Genomic DNA, 21,045 nt, shown 5'->3' on the forward strand with positions numbered 1-21,045 from the left:
TCTACGACTTCTGTAAGATTATTTCAACCATACATAAACTTTTTCATAACGTTTTTCCAAATATCGCTCAAAATTACAAAGATCTTCAGTGGCTCAGTGAACGCGCTATATTAGCAGCAAAAAATAGCGATGTACAGGACATCAATAATCACCTTCTAAATGAAATTCCAGGTTATGCAAGAGCATATAAATCCATCGATACTGTGATAGATCAAAACGAGGTTGCAAACTACCCAACCGAATTTCTGAATTCACTTGATTTGCCAGGTATGCCGTCGCACGTTTTAACATTGAAAACTGGAGTATCTATCATTCTCCTCCGAAACATCGACCCACCCAGACTTTGTGACGGTACGCGTCTTTCAGTGAAAAGAATAATGACCAATATCCTCGAAGCTAAAATTCTAAATGGCAAATTTAAAGGAGAAGATGTTCTACTACCGCTTATTCCAATGACCCCCACAGATATGCCATTTGAATTTAAACGTTTGCAGTTTCCGGTGCGACTTTCTTTTGCCTTGACCATCAACAAAGCCCGAGGACAGTCACTACAAGTATGTGGTCTGAATTTGAAAAATCCCTGCTTCTCCCACGGACAGCTTTATGTGGCCTGCTCACGTTTTAGTTTTTTCGCGTACTCTCCAAACGGTAAAACAAAAAACATTGTTTATTCAAAAGCACTTGAATAAATCTGATAATAACGAATCGGAAAATTTCTAAATGCTTTTCAACAATTAAATACATCTCTGACCGTAATTAAGTACAAAATCTGAAATATATGAGCAACAGCAAGCAAAACTGGTCATACATCGACTGCACACCTCTCAAGCCCATTCGTCTGAAATATCTGACCAACGGCAAGTAAGACAGGTTACAGTTTTAAAATGCATTGCTCAAAACCCGTTTTTCTGAAACATCAAAACAATGGGAAGTAAGAATAGAAAACTCACTTCTCTATTCAAACGCCGCCAATATGCTGGTTTAAATCTTAGTGTGATTCACTATGATCCAATTACTAATTATAGTCTGTATCCAAGTTATAAGAAAAATGAATCATTTATGTGTGTTTTGTAGTGCTCTCAAATTTAAGAATGAAACAGTTGGAATTTGCTGTTCTGGTGGAAAAATGAAACTACCAGATTTAACGTCGCCAACCGAGTCATTATCAACATTGTTATCGGGTCCCGCAAGTCAATTGAAACTTTTCTTGGCTAATCTATGTCGGTGCAATTCGTATTTCCAAATGACTTCATTCGGTGCTACAAGTATCGGTATGCATATGGACAGCCAGAGTTGTTTATTACATTCACGTGCAATCCTGTTTGGACTGAAATTAAAGAGTTTTTGTAACCTAGGCAAATATCATCGGATCTTCATGATATTACCGCACATGAGTTAAAACAAAAATTAAGCTCTATACTTGATTTCATTGTGAAGCGTCATGTTTTTGGAATGATGCGGTGTCTGATGTGTTCTATTGAATTGCAAAAAAGAGAATTGCCACATGATTTGGCTTATTGAAAAAATCACACCATGCCAAATTGGTCAGCTAATATCAGCAGAAATACCTGATATCGCCATTGATACAGACTTATTTCAGATCATCGTCAGTGTGCATCGCCATACATGTCTATTTGAAAATGCACAAATGATATCTTAGAGAATTAACTGCTGAAACTATAACTGGTTTTTTCACTACTGAATAAAATTCTCATTTTAAATCACAATCGCAAATCTCATTTAGACGTGTTTAAATATAAAATTACAATTCAAACTGAAAGCTTTGCAACGCACGCAGGGTGCATCTAGTATAGTATAAAAATATCCGTAGTATTTTAATAGATTAATTGTGGTCCATTACGAGCTTCCATTCGTGTTGATGGAAAGATTTCATCACGAACTGAAATTTGCAGCTGTGAAATGTTTATTTATTTTCGCTATCTTCACAGAGAAAATAAAAATATAATTGTGTTTTTGTAAATTTATCTTTTTAAAAAGCAATCGCGATTAGATAATTCTTAAAGATTCCATTAAAAGGGCCACCAAATTACGTCAAGCTTTCCTCAGTGGCTAGTTGATATTATTAAAATGCATAAATAAAATTCCATTGGCTAAAATTCCATTGGTCCACTGAAAAAGTAACGTTTTTAAATTATATGTGTCGCACTATCTAATGCCGGTTTCTTTCTTAGGAATCCTTAAACTGTCTCTTAAATTTCTTTCAGAAATATTTTTGATAACTCAAAAATATGTAATAAAAAGTTAAATCTATAAGCAAAGTTTTCAAATTTAAGTTTCTTAGTTTCAATAAACATATAAAAATGTTTTTTTTTATTCAGAAAAACCTATTTTCATTAAGTTTTTGAATGGACTTTTTGAACTTTTGTCGGTGAAAAGCAAAGAGCTCGTGATAATGATGTTATAAGTCCTTAATTAATAATTTTGAACTAATGAGGATATATTTTTTTTAATTTCATTATATTGATTGAATTATTAATTGTGATTGCTTAACCACACAAGTATACATTTTTTGATCTTAATTAAAAATTAAAACAGCATGGACTCCAATAATAGGTTTAGAATTTTAAAGAGCCAGAGAGAGAAACTAGCCATTTGGGAAGAATCTTGACCATGGAAGAGTCATTAAAGCTGAATCCTAATAAAACCTGTTGTTTTCATGAAGTTATGAGGGATATTCGTGTTAATTTCAAATGGTATAAAAAAGGGAAATTGAGAAGTCAACAAATTTTATAAGTATTCTAAAGTTCAATGCAATGGCAAATGTAAGAAGTGCACTTAGTATATTCAAACAAGGATTACATTTTTTCATTGCGCTGAGGGGAATAAATCACCTATTGTTTTCATGAATGTTAAATTGAGAAATTGGTATTTTTATTTTACTATAGCTTCTGTTACGTTAAAGAAGCACTGCAAATTCTTGTTATCGTATTTGAAAGAATGGAATACGATGGATTTATTTGAAATACTTGGGTCTACATTATTAGGATATATCTCCATAACATTGCTTTTAAAATAAATGATTTTAAACGAAATTAATGGTTGGTTAATTAAGAACCAGCACATTATAAAGAGAAAAAAGAAGCTCAAAAATGAGACAAAATCCATTCACCTTATTCTCTGCACTTCAGCTCTTTCAATCTGTTTTTTTCTAACCATTTTTATTAAATATATTTTTCTTCCATATGCCCACATGAAATATTGGGTAAATATATTTCAGATTAATGGCAAATTAGACATTATGAATGACGTTGCACTGATGAAGCTAAATGCACCGGTAACATTTACAAATTACGTAAGACCTGCTTGCTTACCTGCATCAGGATTTGATGTTCCTGCAGATACGAAATGCTATGTGACCGGATGGGGTCAGACTAGGGGTAAGTTTCTTCTTCACTCAAGTGGGTTGCGTAAAAATCTAATATCAATGGATAAATTAAAGAATCTTCTCAATGAAGAGATTTCATGGACAGTGAATTTTTGTCGATTTTCCTCAAAGCATGGTTTCTCTCTTATAGTGTATTTCTGTAGAATGTGAAGCCTTTAAAGTTCGAAATTTCATCATGTAACACACCAAACTTTAAATAATCTCATGCAATTTCACAAAGTTAATAATAATGAAACAGCAGTTTAATAACGATTAGAAACAATTTTTATGAAGTAAAACGAAAGAACTTTTTTGAAAAACTTTACCTTTCCCAAAGAAACATTTGTGAAAGGCATTGTGTAATATGAGCAAAATAATTTTTCAAAATTTATAATTACATTAAACTAATGAAATAAACTAAAGACTAAAGACAGAACTAAAATTCACTTAGAATCATAGTAAAAAAACTCTAAATAGTAAAATAAAAAGCTAATGAAGAATAAGATTGTTTTAATGGATGTTTAACTATAGCTTAACTACAAATTAATTATACCTCGATGTTATTTATTTCATTATTTCGGAATACTTAGTGAATTTTTTATGTATTGCATATTCGAAGAAATTACTTATTTTTCAAACTCTAGCAATTAATTTTGTCTTAATTTTTAACGGGGGATAGAAAGGAACGAAATAAGTATTTTTGCCATCAAACCAGGAAATGATGCATTAAAGTGTTGTAAATGACGCATGAGGAGAAAAAAAGTATGACCATAACTACCAGAATATGGAAAAAATTTACCGTATTTTCGGTTCCATGGGGAAACCAAAATGCAAAAAATTTTAACAAAGTGCTTCGGTTTCTCACTTTTAGTAAATTAACAATGAAATATTGTTTTATGATGTGTGTTAAAATTTGCTTTGTTATGAGACTCTGTTATGATATTTCAGAGCATGGCATAAAAACTATTTATATGGTTGCATTTACTTTTCAGTTTGTATATATATATACTTACTTAATAACGAACAATACGGGGCTTCAGGAGGGGAACTGAAGATGCTTTAAGAAATGTGGTGAAACACAAGATGCAAAAAAAGAGGGTCAACACACCCTGAGGGTCGCCATAGACATCAAGAATGCTTTTAACTCCCCCAGTTGGAGTTTTCTCAAAAATAAGATCAACTGTCTGAGGCTCGACGACTCGTAGCGTTAATTCTTGAACAACTGTCGTATTTGTTATTGCTTTACTGGTTCTACCCTTTTAATTCCTGCAAATATTGGGGTTCCTCAAGGCTCTTTCTTGGGACCCATACTGTGGTTAATTTTAATTAATTCTCTTTTAGATAATCTTAATTTTCTGTTTTATATAGAGAGTCGACAAATTGGGGACAGAAATTAATGAGGCCTTGACCGTCTGGGCAAGGGATCTCAAACTCAAATTCGCACCAGATAAAACTAGGACTTTTACTTTCCCCAAAGACTCCAAGATCACTGAAAGACTAACACGCATCAAGATAGTTAATACTCCGACGGCACATACTTAGGGGTCTTCCTGGATCATAGGCTGAGCTGGACTCCACATCAGATTGACCTCATCTCCGAAATTACTATCTTCTATAATAAATTGAAACAGTACAGCAGAGCTACCTGGAGACTGAGCCCGAGCATACTGAAATTAATTTATACCCATGCCATAGAATGGCAAAATTATTTACGGAGCCTCCATTTGGTATCTTAAATTAATAATAAATTAAACTTGTGAAAATGAATAATAAATTAAACTTTATTCGAAGAATCCCATTATTGAATGTCAGAAAGTGTTACTCAAAAACCAGTACGGAGGCACTACATATACTCTCTAGTATTATGCCCATTGACCTCAAAATTCGAGAATCAACAGTTATTAAAAAGCATATACCTGTAATACGAACCAATCATCTATCTTCAATGCCGCATATCAAATAAGTGATCTCAATGAATGTAAACCAAACTGAGTCCAAAGATACAACTCAAAACAATTTAAAATGATCCCAAGGGTTCACCTAGCGGAACAGACTATGACATTTGCACTGACGGAAGTAAATGAGTCACACATAACGCAACCACAGGAGATACTGAGTGCAGGGTCGGAAGTGGATTCCTGGTGAAATTTAATAACTGCACCATCTACCATAAATCGACAAGGCTCAATGATGACGCAAGTGTCTACCCTGCTGAACTGACTGCATTAAAAATGACTACTATCTAGGCCAACGAACATAACAACACCATATTTACCAATCCTCGTTGCACTCCCTCGAAAATCCAATACCCAAAAATTTTCTCGTCGAAGAGAACTATAGATATATAACTGAATTAAGGTAGGCAACGAGGAAGCTCATATTCTTGCTCAGTCGGGTGGACACTCAGATTAACTATTGACTCAGAGCGTTATGGCAGGCGGGATGGTTCATTAAATGGGACATACAAGTTTTACCCTAAAATCAATGAAAAACTGCTTAGTAGTGATTTCTATCTAAACCAATTTTACACTGGCCACTTCGGCGAACTTCAATCATGAATTTTTCAAAAGAACTGCAAGCTGTAAATACTATGACAAATTACAGACTATCACACATCTCATTACTGAATGCGATACATCCTTATCACTCCGTGGCAATCGTTTTAACAAAGGGGGACCCATGGAGTCTTGGTGCAAAACAAGATACTTTCTATTAATGCAATCATTAAAAGAACTCTTGAAGATATCATAGCACCCGAGGACTTCTTGGACCCCCTATTTACTAATGCATAGTCATTTTCATTTCCTAGCTGCGCATCTCGCCTGTATTTTGATTTTAATGTTTACACAATTATTTTAATTACTATGTTAGCCATTTTATCTAACTGTTTTATCTAACCTACGACGGTTTTAACTTATTTTACCACCTTTCCTTTGACTTTTTAGTGTCACTGTTGACTTTTTAGTTATATTCTACTTACTATTTAAAATTTTTAGTGAAACTCTGTTTTTCTTAATTTATTGAATTTTCGACATCAGTATCTTACTCTTAACGATTTTGAGGATTTTACTTATTTACTTCTCGGCCTTTGCCTTTTAGTTATTTCTCTATCTTTACGGTTTAACCTATTTATCTCTCGGCCATTGCCACTTAGTTTTATCTCTATTTTACACTCAAAATTTTAGTATTTAATATGATTCTTACACTGCTTTGTCCATTTTAAATGTGATTTTATTTTTAATTGTTTTACTGTTTTAGAATTTTGTTGCTCTGCAGTGACTTTTTGTGTCTATTTGTAAATTTACTGGTCAGCAGGGGCTTTGTGTGACAGTACCCGTTGGATCAGTTTCATTCCACGATTGCTTATATTCAGCATATATCCTAACTTAAGCATAGCACCTTTTTTTTAACCTTCCGTTAGTCGCGCACTTGTTTCCGACATGGTTAATCGCGTTGCACCTGTGAGGTGTTTCTGATTTTTTGAAAGCCAAATGAAATTTAGTCTAGTTTAAATAGTTAATTGTTACCAATTTAAGATTCTTTAGAGAGATAAATATCAAAAAACTTATTTACCGAAGTACTGAAGATAAATTTTTCTTGCTCCCGCGTCGGATCTCTTCCTCCATCACAAGATGTTCAACTAATTAACGCAAGAAGGTTCTGTGGTTTTTTACTCCGTAACCATTTTCTGTGTATATAACTTGACCATTTATACCTGCTACGTTGAGTAGGACTGAAAATGAGATAAAATATATATTTTTAATTCATAAAAATATTATATCCATAATGCTTGCGTCAATGGTCGCGCTGCACCAGAGGGGTGATTTGAGCGGTTCCAACTCTCCATCGACATGCTCTAAGGTCGGTTTTACACGGACATTTGAGTAATCCAAAGTTAGGAACATAACATTAGGCTCGACCCCCGGAAAAATCTTTTGACGGCAAAGGAGGTGGAAATGCAGTAGGGATGCACCTGTGAGGTGCGCGCGACTAACGGAAGGTTAATGGATTTTTTACTATTATGACCTTTTGCAAATTTCAATGTTATTGATGTATTGATTTCATTGTTTTATAACCTTGCTCTCTGTTTTGTTTATTTGTGAATTTTACTGTGAACTGGGGCTTTGTAAGACTTGTCTTGTCTTGTTGGTTGGCCGGGGTGCCTGAGGCCGGAACGGCCCTTTACCCCTTCATCGTGAGATGAGTTCCTGGAGGTGTTTCCTTCTGGTGCTGTAAATCTAAAATTGAAAGATTGTAAGACTGTGTCTAAGTAATCATATTTATACCACAGATGTTAATTAATGTTCCGCATAATTTTGTTCGCGATCTCATTCTCGTCTCAATATAAGGGAAGATCCCATCGACACTTGCACTATAAAGTGGATTTCCAAGAGCAAACTACTTTATTTCACTTTCATTATTTCCCTTTTCCTCGGTTGAAATAAAATGTAAACTGTATTTTTACAGGTTGATTTTAATAAATGCTACGGGTGTGGCCTAGCCGGTTGGTTGGCCGGGTGCATGTGCTGGTGTTCGGATCGTGGTCCTCTGGGGACGGCTGACGCGGCAGCGGGTTGATATACATAAGTTCAAAATGTAGAGAAAACATGGTTTAGTTGGGTATACATTGGTTTTTTTTTTTTTTTTTAATCAAATTTTGAATTAGTTTATCTATTTGTTTTTTGGATAAATAAATATTACTACATATTCTTTTAATTCTATTTATTTCATTAAAAGTTACATTTAAATAGATGCTCCTAGAAACATTAGAATTCCAAGTAATTAGTTTTTTGTATTAAAATTAAAATCATTTCTTTTATAGTATAAATCAACAAAGCAGATATTTTCTTCTTTTATAATACTCGTACCCAAATAAAAAAAAATGAAATTAATATTATCATCATGATTACGAAGCAAGATTAATTCCTCGGGGTAAATATTATTTAATAAAATCGTATAATCTTGAAAATTAAAGATAATTAAATCATCAGTAAATCTAAAAACAAATTTAATATTAAGTGTATAACTTTTTTTATAATAATGCAAAAATAGGTTAGCTAAGAGAGATGAATAATTAGATCCTTGTGGTTTTCCATCAATTTGAAGAAAAACATCCTTTCCATTGTAAAGATAATTATTGAAAGGACAAAAATTAATTAGAATTTTCCAATAATCAAAATCGCAACAAAAGATATTTTTAAATGTATAGTAATAATTCAAAAGGACTTCTTTTAGTTTAGAAAGGGGAATGCTACTGAAAAGATCCTGGAAATCAAAGGTCGCAATAGAATTAATTTCATTATATTTAATAAATTCTAAAATCGGTTGATTATTAGTGATAATCCAAGAAAAACCTTCTTTAATAATATTGTTAATAATTTTATTTAAGTAGTCAGAGAAAATGGTGACAAGTTTAGTAAGGTAAGAATTAGATCCACATGTGATTGTTCTAAATTTTATAGGAATGTTATGAAATTTAGGACTGATAATTAAGTAAGGAAATTGGACATTGCTAATTTTAATTTTTAACTTCTTATATAAAGCTAAATTTTTTTTAATGACAATATTATTATTTAAATTACTAAGTTTAAAATTTTTACTATTTTTTAATTCCGTATTGAAAAGTTCAACGTAGAATTTTTTTTACAGATGATTGGATAATTATTGTTAGCTTTGTTTATGGGAGTAATTACAAAATTTTCTTGTAGTTGCTTAATTGATTGAACTGTTTTAGAAAAATTTGTTGAATTGTTACTGTTATTTAAATTATCCTTATTATTGTTTTAAAGTAATAATTCATTCCATCCCATTTCCATTCTGTTAGCATACCTAAAGGTAAAGAGAATCTATTTGATATCTTTAGACAAAAACTATTGAGATCATTAAGAAAGTATTTTAGAATTTTATTAATTAATATATGGTAAATGGGTCTAAATTTTGTGCCTTTTATCACTAAATTCCTAAGTTTTCTATAAGATTTAAATTACCAGTTATAATATGTTATGTTTATCAACAAAATCATAATATTTCTCCTGCTCACAGTGACATTCATAATCAGAAACATTAATCCTCCCTGAATATTTGCTTATATCATTATAATTAAATATAGTTCTACCAAGAGATTTATTATATTTAAAGCTTTCAATTATGTTAAAATCCTTGAATGTAAATAAAGTTTTAAGATTTTCAAAAATATTATGAAATTTGATCTTATCGAAAATAGGATTTTGAAAGTTAATAACGAGATATAAATCATCTAAATTTTTCTTTTTATTTGGAGAAATTTTACTCATTTTGGTTTTTACAAGATCGAAACAAAGAATTTTTAAGTGTAAATTAATAAAAGAAAAGTTAATCATAAAATATTTAAGCTTATATTCATCATTATTCTTAAGGGAGAAAACAAAATATTTAATTGGTTTAATATTATAATGTTTATTCAAATCTCTTTCCATATTAGTCATGTCACTTGGACGTAAATGCGGTACTTGCGCACTAAAACTCAGTTTTTCAACTTTATCACGTGCTGGGTGCAAGTAAACTACCTTTACATCTGGAGTATCCCCAAGAGAATTTGAGCTCTCTGATTGGATTTCTCGGTATTGCCTTGTGTTAAATCTTTTAGTAGCTCCTCCTCAAGATCATTTCTCCGTAGTTTGTTCACGAAATGTAAATCAATCATAAATCAGTTCCACTATATTTATCATACTAATTTTAAGCCAAAATTGAAGTTTTGCACAAAATATAAAATCGTGTCATCAAGAGTATGTTGAATTCCAAATTTAGAACATTGCTTCTAATATTTGATGAAATAGTTTCTACTTCTTTTTTAAATGAAGAATGCATTTTCTCAGGCGAAAAACTGTCATTTCAAGGTTGAAAAACAAAAGCTGGGTTCATATATCGCTCAATGCTGAAAATAAGAAGCATAGCAGAGTGAAATAACCATACGTCGCAGAAGGCGTTGCCGAGAAATCCAATCAGCGTGCTCAAAATCTCTTGGGGATACTATAGATGTAAAGAGAGTTTAAATGCGTTCGGGGTACGCTCCTCAGCCATCAATTTACGTACCAAATTCAGCTCTCGTTCGACTGGTCTAAAGATTTGATAGTTGTTTGCTTACCTTGTACACCTTCTGTTTCCTGCCTCAGTCCAACAATTCATGAGAATATCTGCAAGTTATGCATTTGTAAAGCGATGCGTGACATTCCATATTGATAACATCGACCGCCATGAAACCTACGTTATTGACTGCCACTTTAATGCATCACTTTCGGACACACGTTCTATCACAAAAAACTTTATAAGCTTTATACAAAAAAACATTTATTTTATTTCCTCCCGTAAGACTTTTACACATATTATTTGAACACTCTGTACGTTAAATAACTACTTATATATATAAAAAAAATTCAGTCAGAAATGCAAACAAAACTTTATTTCAAGTTCAGTCGTATATCGGAAACAAAATCTGTTCAATGTCTACAGATTAAGTGAATTTTAAATGTGTAAACGATTAACTTACATAGCTTACACAACTTATAACTTATCATTCGCTATACTGAGTACTTATTTTAAGCATTATTAATTTATTTTTAGAAGTTATATTGAATTTAACTCTTGTATCCTCTAAATGTAAATTTCAGTAATCATTAAATTTTTTTAATTTATTTAAGAAGTCTTGCTTTTTTTAAAGCGGGAGTGGTGGGTAACAGAAATGAATACTCACTTGGTACAAACAAATATGTATAACCACTTTCTTAGGATAAGAATTTTTCATACATAGACCCCTTTCTGCGCCTAAGCATAAATGGGTTAAGAAATCGTAAGGGTCACCTTTGATGCCACCACTCTTTTGGTTGTTCACCTTAATGTTACATTTTGTATTGCTGCGCAAAATCTATAAGACTTAAAAACTTGAAAATACGATGATGAGTAGAAAAAAGTGCGCAGTTTGATAATAAAAATAAAAATAATAACGTTCAATATTTGGTTCAAAACTTATTAACTGTTAAAATTGTAGGAAAAAGCATCACGCGGACCGCGCTACGGGCCACACAAAGGCTAAAACATTGTTAAAATTTGGCATCCTGAAAGAGACATACTATTTGTTTATAATTAGTTGGAAAATTATTGTTATTTTAAGTGCTTTTTTTAAGAATTTTAGTTCACTTTTCTTTTGTCTTACGTTCCTTTTTTTATTTTTTTGCTTTTAAAAACTTAAGACATTTAGAACCTTGGAAATATGAAGCTGTGTAAAAGTGTATAAGATATTTGAAGAAATCGAAAAAAAATTAAGATTCAGTTAATAGTTTGAGAATTACCAAGTGTTATACTTGAAATATAAAATAACTATATTAGCCGATCTACTGCCCGCTGAAATGCAACTATAGAGTAAAAATTTGAAGTGCTGATAAGGTCATTTTTATTTATAAACATAATGCAAACTTTTTTTCCTCTACTTGTTCGAAAGTTTTTGCAAATTTAAGTATTTTCTTGGATTTTTGTTTCAATTTTTCTCCTTTAAATAATGATTATTAATTCACTGTTTTCGAAAGAACTCTCTCTTTCGAGATCATCAATTTATTAAGCTCGCTCTTAAGTAGATGTCAAAAGGAACAACAAAAAAAAACAGATAAATAAAATGTAAGTAAGAGAAACTGATCTGATGAATCATAACATTTACCTATATCGAAATTTTATAAAACTATAAATGGCTCAACAGAGATTTAAAAAAAACTTATGCAATTTGATTTGTTATACAATTCAAGGTTATCGTTATATATTTTTAATAAGAAAAATTACTTCTTATTAAATCACAGATTCTATATTTCAAAGTATGTATGCATTTCTTTTTCAAGTTACATTTCGTTATTTTTCAAATCCAAGTTATCATATATTTTGTAACGATTAACATATTAACAAAATGTTTTTACATAAAATAAATAAATATTTACATATTTTTTACACAAAATTATTTTTTTTAAAAAAAAAAAAACACCGAATTTCTTAGAGAAAGTAAGGAGAAATAATTGGGGAGCGGATTGAGCGAACATCGATAAATCTAGTGTTTTATAGACATCTTAATATTTTTACAGTATCGCTGATGCGTTAACTATAATTATGAAATATATATTGATTTAAATTGCAGGTACTGGATTCAATCATGTCTTGAAGCAGACATATGTTTCAGTACTCTCAAGATATGACTGCGGCTACGATGAGAAGAGCCAGATATGCGTGAAAAATAAAGAGATGAAATCTTCAACTTGCCATGTAGGTCTGCACTTCACAACATAAGCGATAAATGTATAACTATGCTCTATGATTCTTCACGTGCTATCAGACACCTACATCAAAAGGGCGGTATATTCTCTGTGTTTCAAGGATTATAGCAATTCAGAACAATACTTGATTCCCAAATTATAATAAGCTAAATGAAAATTTATCGAAAATGTTATATAATCTGTTATAGAAAATGTTTTTATTGTATTGACATATTTTCGTAAAGTAAATTCCAATGAAATGAGTGACAGCAAATACACGATCAAAAATGCGGTAAAAATATATTACTTTCATTTTTTAAAATTATTATTGGTGCATTATTTTTTCAGGCATAAACACTCAAGACTTCAATCGTGCAATTACAGGCAAACAAATAAGCTAGGTCAATAAGTTAAATTTTTTGTAAGCAGATTTTTTTATTACTTCTACCCGATAATTCGAACTTAAAATATTGATTAGTTTAGTAGTTTTAAAAATTTTTAGCAATTAATGCAGGACAATTAATTGAAAAATGCTATAGAACAATTAAGTTTGTATATTTAGATGGGATTTCTTTTTTTCACTGTCAGCAAACATTCACCCATTTCTTCCTAGATAATACAATATTCTTAATGTAGAAAGTCTAAATCTACGTTAGATAATTGCTCCATGAATAAAAAATGCTAGTCGGCTAATATTATTTTTATTTTTAACCTATGTGTGAAAAAATTAAAGTTCTGTTTTGTCAGCACCAAAAACATTGAATAAAAAAAAAATTTTTTATCTTATAAATATTTTCAAATTGAAGAGATTCATTGGGCAATTCATAAATTTAAAATAAACTTTGATCATTCGATTCAAAATATTGAATGAGTATTAGAAACTTAATCAAAATAAAGACAATCTTAGCCAAAGAGAAACTATTTCATTAGCTGGGGGGGGGGGAATAAAAAAAGGTGAGTTTCGAAACCACTATTAATTACATTTCTTAATAACTATACTTCTCAGCAAAATTCTTATTTCCTACATTCGAAACATTATATTTGTAAGAAATTACTACATGTAATTCTGACAGGTGCAAAAAATATGCAGTTATAATAGTACTATATATCACTTTAAGGATATAAAAAAAGGCAATGATGCGCATTCAGCGAACAGTCTGTTAACAAGAGAGTGTGGAATGAAGAGCGCGTCTAGAGCAGAACAACGTAGAGTAGGGCAACTTTTAGCGATAGAAGGTAATAGCGCTCCTCGTACTGTGCATTTCACTAATCATTTTACGCTGAATACATTGGGTGTTAGCTTGTTTTGAAACACCCGATATTAATGTACGATGTTCATGAAAACACCATTTGTTAAAGGCAGTGTTCCCCATAACCAGCGCTGAATGTCTCATCTTCTTCCTCTAATACATACTTTGCGTTGTTTTGCTCTGAACATATCCATGATTTTATATTTACTTTAAGTGCTCTCATGACATTTGGTTAACGAACGCACCTTCTTCATTTCTACTCTAATTCTTGCATTTAAGCAAACATCCTATTTATTTATCATTTTTATCATCATTTAAGGGAGACAGTGGAGGACCTTTATCGTGCAAACTCGGAGATCGCTGGTACGTGATGGGTGCGACAAGTTACGGCACTTTAACCAATTTGCAAACTGGTTTGTGCGCAATGCCGGAACAGCAGACAATTTTCATGAAGGTTTCAGACAAAGTAGACTGGATAGAGAAAACTATTAATCTATATAGTTGATTGCACTGTTGTCATTCAAAATAAAAGAAAATTTTGTGAGCCTCAGTGTGTGTCTTTTAATTCACAAAACCTTGAATAATTGGAGTAATTTTTATCTCCGATCCTAAAACACAGTTTAATTTGTCCGTTCAAGTGTAACTATTAAATTTAGCATTCTTGTATAGCGTAAATTATTCGGTCCCGATTATTATAAGCACCACCTATTAACTCACTCCACACAAACTCAGTCGCCTTTTTCTCAATACTTTCAAGAAAATAATTTTGTTTACCTATTACATAAAAATCACTTATATTTATCATTTATGTATTTTAACGTAAAAAATGTCGGAAATATATTAATCGAAACGAAATGAATGATTACTTGGATTTGAAAAATATTCACCAGTACTTGAAAAAAAAAGTTTAACTTGGGAATTCAAAATGGCGAAGTAAGGTTAAAAGTAATTAACAGTAAGTAGTTGAAACCTTATATCGTATAGCAGTTTAAATTGGAAACGGTTTTTATCTCTCTGGTAACATCCAATCTCTTTCTCTTAGTTTCTTAGTTATATTTATTATATTTCTGTTATTTGTGACATCAAGTCGTGCGCGAACTTTTAAAATAAAAATATTGAGAGAAATAAATTGAACTTTCTAAAACAGAAGATAAAAAATCATTATTTAAATTTAAATAAAAGTTTTGAAATATTAAAGAAGCACTTGAAATTGATATAACTTTCGACCAAGTAGGAATTTAAAAGAAAAGATTCCTGCTAAGTTCGTAAATTAAAGTAACTCTTTCGTCACATCAAGTTTCAGCTCTGTAGCTTTATTTCAGCAGGCAAAACAAAAAAGAAATCAGAAAACAAAGTATTTTTTAAAACAAGTTAAGCAATTGATAATTCTCGAACTATTAACTAAATATTAATATTTTCAGTCAATTGTAGACCTTGAACACACCCACGTAATTTCAAATTTCTCCTAGTTTTTTCGTCGCAAGACAAATTATAATGGAACACCAAAACAGCGGAGGTGACAATTTATTAATATAGATCAATATTTTGGAATTTGTGAATCAATTTCCAGTGTGCTCCTTTCCTCTAATAACTTGATAGTCACATAAAGTGTGACATTGTGTAGAAAAGTAAGGGGTGAAACCAGGTCTTGAGCGTCGAGAGTTGATGGCAGAATTCTTATAGCACACCATTGTGTCTTTCCATCTCCCTTCTCACGGCTTCAAGAGAATTTGTTTTGGACAATCTAGTGAAGCATAAACAAGTTCACAGAATACAGTGGTTCCGAAATTATTAAGTCGAGAAAATCTTCTCAGGAATATTTTAATAAAAAGGCGTGTTATTTGCTCCAGTATTTAGGCCAGGCTCGTACTGGGATCTAAAATCGGCCCGTGCATTTTAGAGATATCGGCCCCCTACTTCACATAAACACCGCGTGCGCGGCTCCTAATATATCATTTTTAGGCATTTTTTATTTATAAATTCTCATGATCGTAAGTTAATTTATCGAAGTAAGAAAGTAGATAAAAATTGCTTAGTAATCCTTTATAGAATATATTTCAGTTTAAAATACCTGGCTCTTATGAGGAAACATAGGCTGATAAAATCAAAAATAAGGTGAAAGATGAAGAGTAAATAAAAAATATTTATTATACTACACATACATGAATGATTTATGTAAACATTTTTTTAAAAATAGATTTGATGCTTCTTCGAAAATCATTAAATTAAAATTTAATTTAATAACTTTTGAAGAAGCTGACTATTTTCTGCCACTTTATCGATTATGTCATCGATATCTAATTTCATTAATAGATATTTTTCTACTGCCATTACCATGAGAGCATTCAAATTATCCGAAGATAAAGTACTCATTCGATTTTTAATTACTTTTAATGTGGACAATGATCTTTCACAAGCCACCTGACTTATTGACAATGTTAGTAAAAATTTTAATGCTAGGCCAATTAAATTGTAAGAATTGGTCAAATTGAATCTCTATAATATCTTGTAGCAACAAATAACACAACTTTTGCACGCACTGCTTGTTTCACATTTTAGACTTACTTCTTCTTCGGTTTCCAAAGTAAAGTCGTTATTATCTTCGTTTGAATGATCTTCTCTGATTATTTTATAATCCTCTAAGTCTGAATTTTTCAATTTTTCCCAATGTAAAGCTAAATTTCTTAGTTCAATCCGCAAATTTTCACCTATAGCTGTTTCGTCAAATCTTAGCAAGAGTTTGTTAACTCATTTAGTTCGCCAGATTGAGGCTTGTTGAAACGTATTTTAGGGAAACGTTTTGGATCTAGGTAGGAAAAATCGGCGTACAATTTTCCATTTGCGGGAAAGCGTTCCATTGACGCTACAACTGTGCTGAAAATAATGTTGTAGAGGCTGTTGGTTGCGCCAGCTCAGATAGCATGAAAAGCCGAGGTAGAAGGATCGAGGATTGGATCGAAGATCGAAGGTAGGAGGACGAACCGAAATAGTTACTGCGCGGATGAATACCGTCGGAGAAGCATCAACCGGCGGCCAAGGCAGGGAGTGAAAAGGCTGATGTCCAGTACTTAAACAGATGACTGTTTGCCTTCAAAAGGGTTGTTGTGCAGCGTCCGAGAACCTCGTACCAATATTCCATTTCTACCCGGTGACGCCCACCTGCAGTATGAGATATTTACAACCAAAAGTTTAAGTTTTTAATTGTTGTTTTAATAACAACTTTTAAATGTTTTTAATGAATAACCTGTTAATTGGAGTTTGTGAAGTTTCTTGGTGGGTTGTTATCTTTTACTATTAAAGATGATGTTTCATTGCCATATTGTTTCATTTGACGTCTTACATTCCCATCTCCGAAACATATACAATTGGTGACCTGTGAATGAATACGTATATTTCTGTTTCTGCAAACTGCTTTTGAGAAATTTTACTGGTAGATGAATTACGGAGAAATGCTGGCACGTTTCAAGTTTTAAAGTTTTTTGGCAAGCCGTGAGTAACAATTTACTTCTATTGTTGGACTTATACATTTCGGATTAATGCAAAAAATGCCCGAATCTACGGAAACTGCTGATCAACAAATTGCTCGTGTCACTGTAAAGCCGCCACCTTTTTTGAGAGCTAATCCCGAATTGTGGTTCAGACAAATTGAAAGTCAGTTCACTCTTGCTGGAGTAACTGTAGGAACATCATATGTCACATGTCTATTCATATTATTTTTATGAGAGTTGCGAATGGCAACAGATCAAAAAATAATAATAAAAAATGAGTGTTCTAAAAAATGTCTGCTGATCATTTATCCTGTATTCCTGTTGCGTACAACTGGTGACCCGGATTTTTGACATGACTACAAAAAACAGTGAAAAGATCGAAGCAACGATCGTCATGGACGCCGAAGCTAATAAAGTAAGCATTAAAATTCCACCTTTTTGGAGAGAGAAACCCGACATTTGGTTTTACCAAGTAGAAGCACAGTTTCGAATAAATAAGATCACAACTGAAGAAACCAAATTTAATTATTTGATATCCCAACTGGAACCGAAGTATGTAGAAAATATTTGGGACATTATTAAAGACGCTAAGCCTAACAAATATACCTTGGCGAAAGAAAGACTTTTAAATACGTTTAAGGAAAGCGAAAACAAGAGAATTCAGCGCTTAGTTACAGGTTTAGAACTTGGAGATTACAAGCCAAGCCAGCTTTTGCAAAAAATGAAAAATTTAGGAGCATACGATTTTTCAGAAAAAGTGTTAAAATCTTTATGGCTTGATAAAATGCCGAATTTTATACGAAATATTCTGCTTGTCAGTGAAGAAAGTTTAGATAAACTGTCTACGATGGCGGATAAAATTCACGAAATGAAAACTGGGGAAGAAATATGTACTGTTTCACCAAGTGTTACCTACAATGATGCTTTAATTGCACGAATAGCAGCATTAGAACAGAAAATTGATTCACTGCAAATAAATGACCGTAGTAGATCTAAATTTAGAAATAATTACCGAAATACATCTCGAAGTCGCAGTCATTCAATAAAAGCATTCAATAGGAAAGGTAAATATTGTTACTACCATTTTAAATTTGGTTCAAAATGTTTACCTGGTAAATGTCGCCAACCATGTTCTTATGATTCTGATGCTGAAAACAGGGAAAAGCAGTAGACTTGGCGGCAGATTCTGCTGCTGAGGAAATAAATGATTGCCGTAAATTTCGATTGTGTGTTCGAGATAGGAATACTGGAATAAACTTCCTTATCGACAGTGGAGCCGATGTCAGTTTATTACCATTACCCGCCAATAAAAGTTATCAAAGTGCAAGCGATTATAAACTATATGCAGCAAATGGATCCGAGATTACAACCTATGGAATCAAAATATTAACTATTGATTTAGGACTTCGCCGCTCATTTAATTTCCCATTTATTATCTCCAAAATTAATAAAGGAATAATAGGGGCCGATTTCCTTAATAAGTTTAATTTATTAATTGACATTAAAGAAAGAAGATTAATTGATGGAGTAACCAATTTAATAGTTAAAGGAGAAATTTCTCCAATATGCATGACGGAAACAATTTCCACTATGGATAAAAATTCTAAGTTTTCTGAATTATTCTCTTCATATCCAAATTTAACTAAACCAAACTTATTAATTAGTGATGCTAAACATGAAATTCGACATTTTATCGCCACAACGGGAAAACCTGTGTTTTCTAAGGCACGACAATTAGATCCAAAAAAATTGAAAATAGCCAAAGAAGAATTTAAATTCATGCTAGACAACGGGATTATTAGACCTTCAAAATCGCCCTGGGCAAGTCCCTTACGTATGGTTAAAAAGAAGGATGGGTCTTACAGACCATGTGGAGATTATAGAAGACTAAACGACCAAACAATACCAGACCGATATCCAATACTAAGAATCGAAGATTTCCATCATATTTTAAAAGACACCAAAGTATTTTCTAAATTCGATTTATTTAAAGCTTATTATCAACTTCCTATAAATGAAGAGGACAAACAAAAAACTGCACTAATTACCCCTTTCGGAATTCAACGTTATGAGTTTCGGCCTCAGAAATGCACCTTCAACGTTTCAACGCTTCATAAATGAAGTTCTGTGTGGACTTGATTTCGTTTTTCCTTATCTAGACCATATATTAGTGGCATCTCGAAACAAAGAAGAGCATCAATCTCATTTAAAACAACTTTTTGATAAATTAGATAAATATGGCCTCAGAATCAATGTCTCCAAGTCAGTCATTGCTGTGGAGAAATTGGAGTTTTTTGGATATGAAATCAGTTCGGAAGGATCTAAGCCCCTTTCCCAAAAAGTAGAAGCAATCCATAATTACAAGTTGCCAGAAACTATACGTGAACTGAGAACCTTTCTTGGTCTAATAAACCATTATAGACGATACATCAAAGACGCTGCTAAAACACAAGCAATTCTCCACGAATATTTGAAAGGAGCTCATAAAAATGACAAAAGAAAAATAATGTGGACGGAACAAGCTATTAACATGTTTGAAAAATGCAAACAAGACTTATCCAATGTAGCCTTGCTAAAATATCCGAAGTTTGAATTACCTCTATGCCTTTGCTCAGATGTTTCAGATTTCGCAATCGGATCTGTATTGGAACAATACGAAAATGATGCTTGGAAACCAATAGCTTTCTATTCAAAAAAATAAAATGACGCACAGAAGTGATATAGTACCTACGACAGAGAATTATTAGGGATATATCTTTCGGTAAAGCATTTAAAACATCTATTAGAAGGTCGAGAATTTACTATATTTACAGACTATAAGCCACTGGTTTTTGCCTTCAAGCAAAAAAATGAAAAAGCATCTCCAAGACAAAATAGACATCTCCAGTATATATTCCAGCTTTCGACTAACCTTCAACACATTATTGGCAAAAATAATATCATCGCAGACGCGTTATCTCGAATTCAAGAAGTAACTAGTGTAGATTATGACAAAACTGCTGATGATCGAAGTAGTGATGAAGAATTAAAACAACTAATGCAATCAGACACAACCTTAAAATTTAAAAAACAACCACTGCAGTCTGGTAAATTTCCATGGTGTGATATCTCTACTAATAAAATTAGACCATATATACCTAAAAATTCAAGAATGATTATTTTCAAGCAGATACATGGTTTATCTCATCCAGGAATCAGATCAACTATCAAACAGATAGCGTCAAGATTTATTTGGCCTGGAATTCGAAAAGATGTTCGAATTTGGGCACAATCCTGTATTGATTGCCAAAAAAACAAAATTTCAAAATATACTAAATCCCAGTTTGGAGAATATCAACAACCCGATGAAAGATTTAACGAGATACATATTGACCTAATTGGACCGTTACCCCCATCCAATGGAAACAGATACTGTTTGACTTGTATTGACCGTTTTTCAAGCTGGATAGAAGTAGTTCCCATACCTGATATCAAAGCTGAAACAGTCGCCAGATGTTTCTATGAAAATTGGATAGTTAGATTTGGAGTGCCATACAGAGTAATAACCGATAGAGGATCACAGTTTGATTCTGAAACGTTTAAATCTCTTACCAACTTATGTGGAGTAAAAATCAACAGAACAACTGCATATCATCCTCAGTGCAATGGCAAAATTG

General features: G+C 32.1%; 2 protein-coding genes across 2 annotated transcripts in view; both read left to right on the plus strand.

Annotated features, from left to right (window-relative positions):
- Positions 1 to 14,451, plus strand: part of LOC107440035 (chymotrypsin-like elastase family member 2A) — a gene marked incomplete at its 5' end in the record, with an annotated part of 31,730 nt that extends 17,279 nt beyond the window's left edge. Inside the window, 3 exon segments of the mRNA XM_016052813.3 lie at positions 3,239 to 3,398; positions 12,537 to 12,661; positions 14,221 to 14,451. Coding sequence (XP_015908299.1) covers positions 3,239 to 3,398; positions 12,537 to 12,661; positions 14,221 to 14,406 — 471 coding nt within the window. The 3' untranslated portion in view covers positions 14,407 to 14,451.
- Positions 14,452 to 17,741: 3,290 nt separating this feature from the next.
- On the plus strand, positions 17,742 to 18,560 carry LOC107440040 (uncharacterized). The gene has a single exon (XM_016052817.2). It carries the CDS (start codon positions 17,742 to 17,744, stop codon positions 18,558 to 18,560), a length of 819 nt encoding a protein of 272 aa, XP_015908303.2.
- The last annotated feature ends 2,485 nt before the right edge of the window (positions 18,561 to 21,045 follow it).

Source organism: Parasteatoda tepidariorum, chromosome 7, assembly GCF_043381705.1.
Source record: "Parasteatoda tepidariorum isolate YZ-2023 chromosome 7, CAS_Ptep_4.0, whole genome shotgun sequence".
Taxonomy (NCBI): domain Eukaryota; kingdom Metazoa; phylum Arthropoda; class Arachnida; order Araneae; family Theridiidae; genus Parasteatoda; species Parasteatoda tepidariorum.

Bases quoted from the DNA above. Each gene is read 5' to 3' on its own strand.
- LOC107440040 (XM_016052817.2), top strand. From the start codon at position 17,742: ATGACTACAAAAAACAGTGAAAAGATCGAAGCAACGATCGTCATGGAC.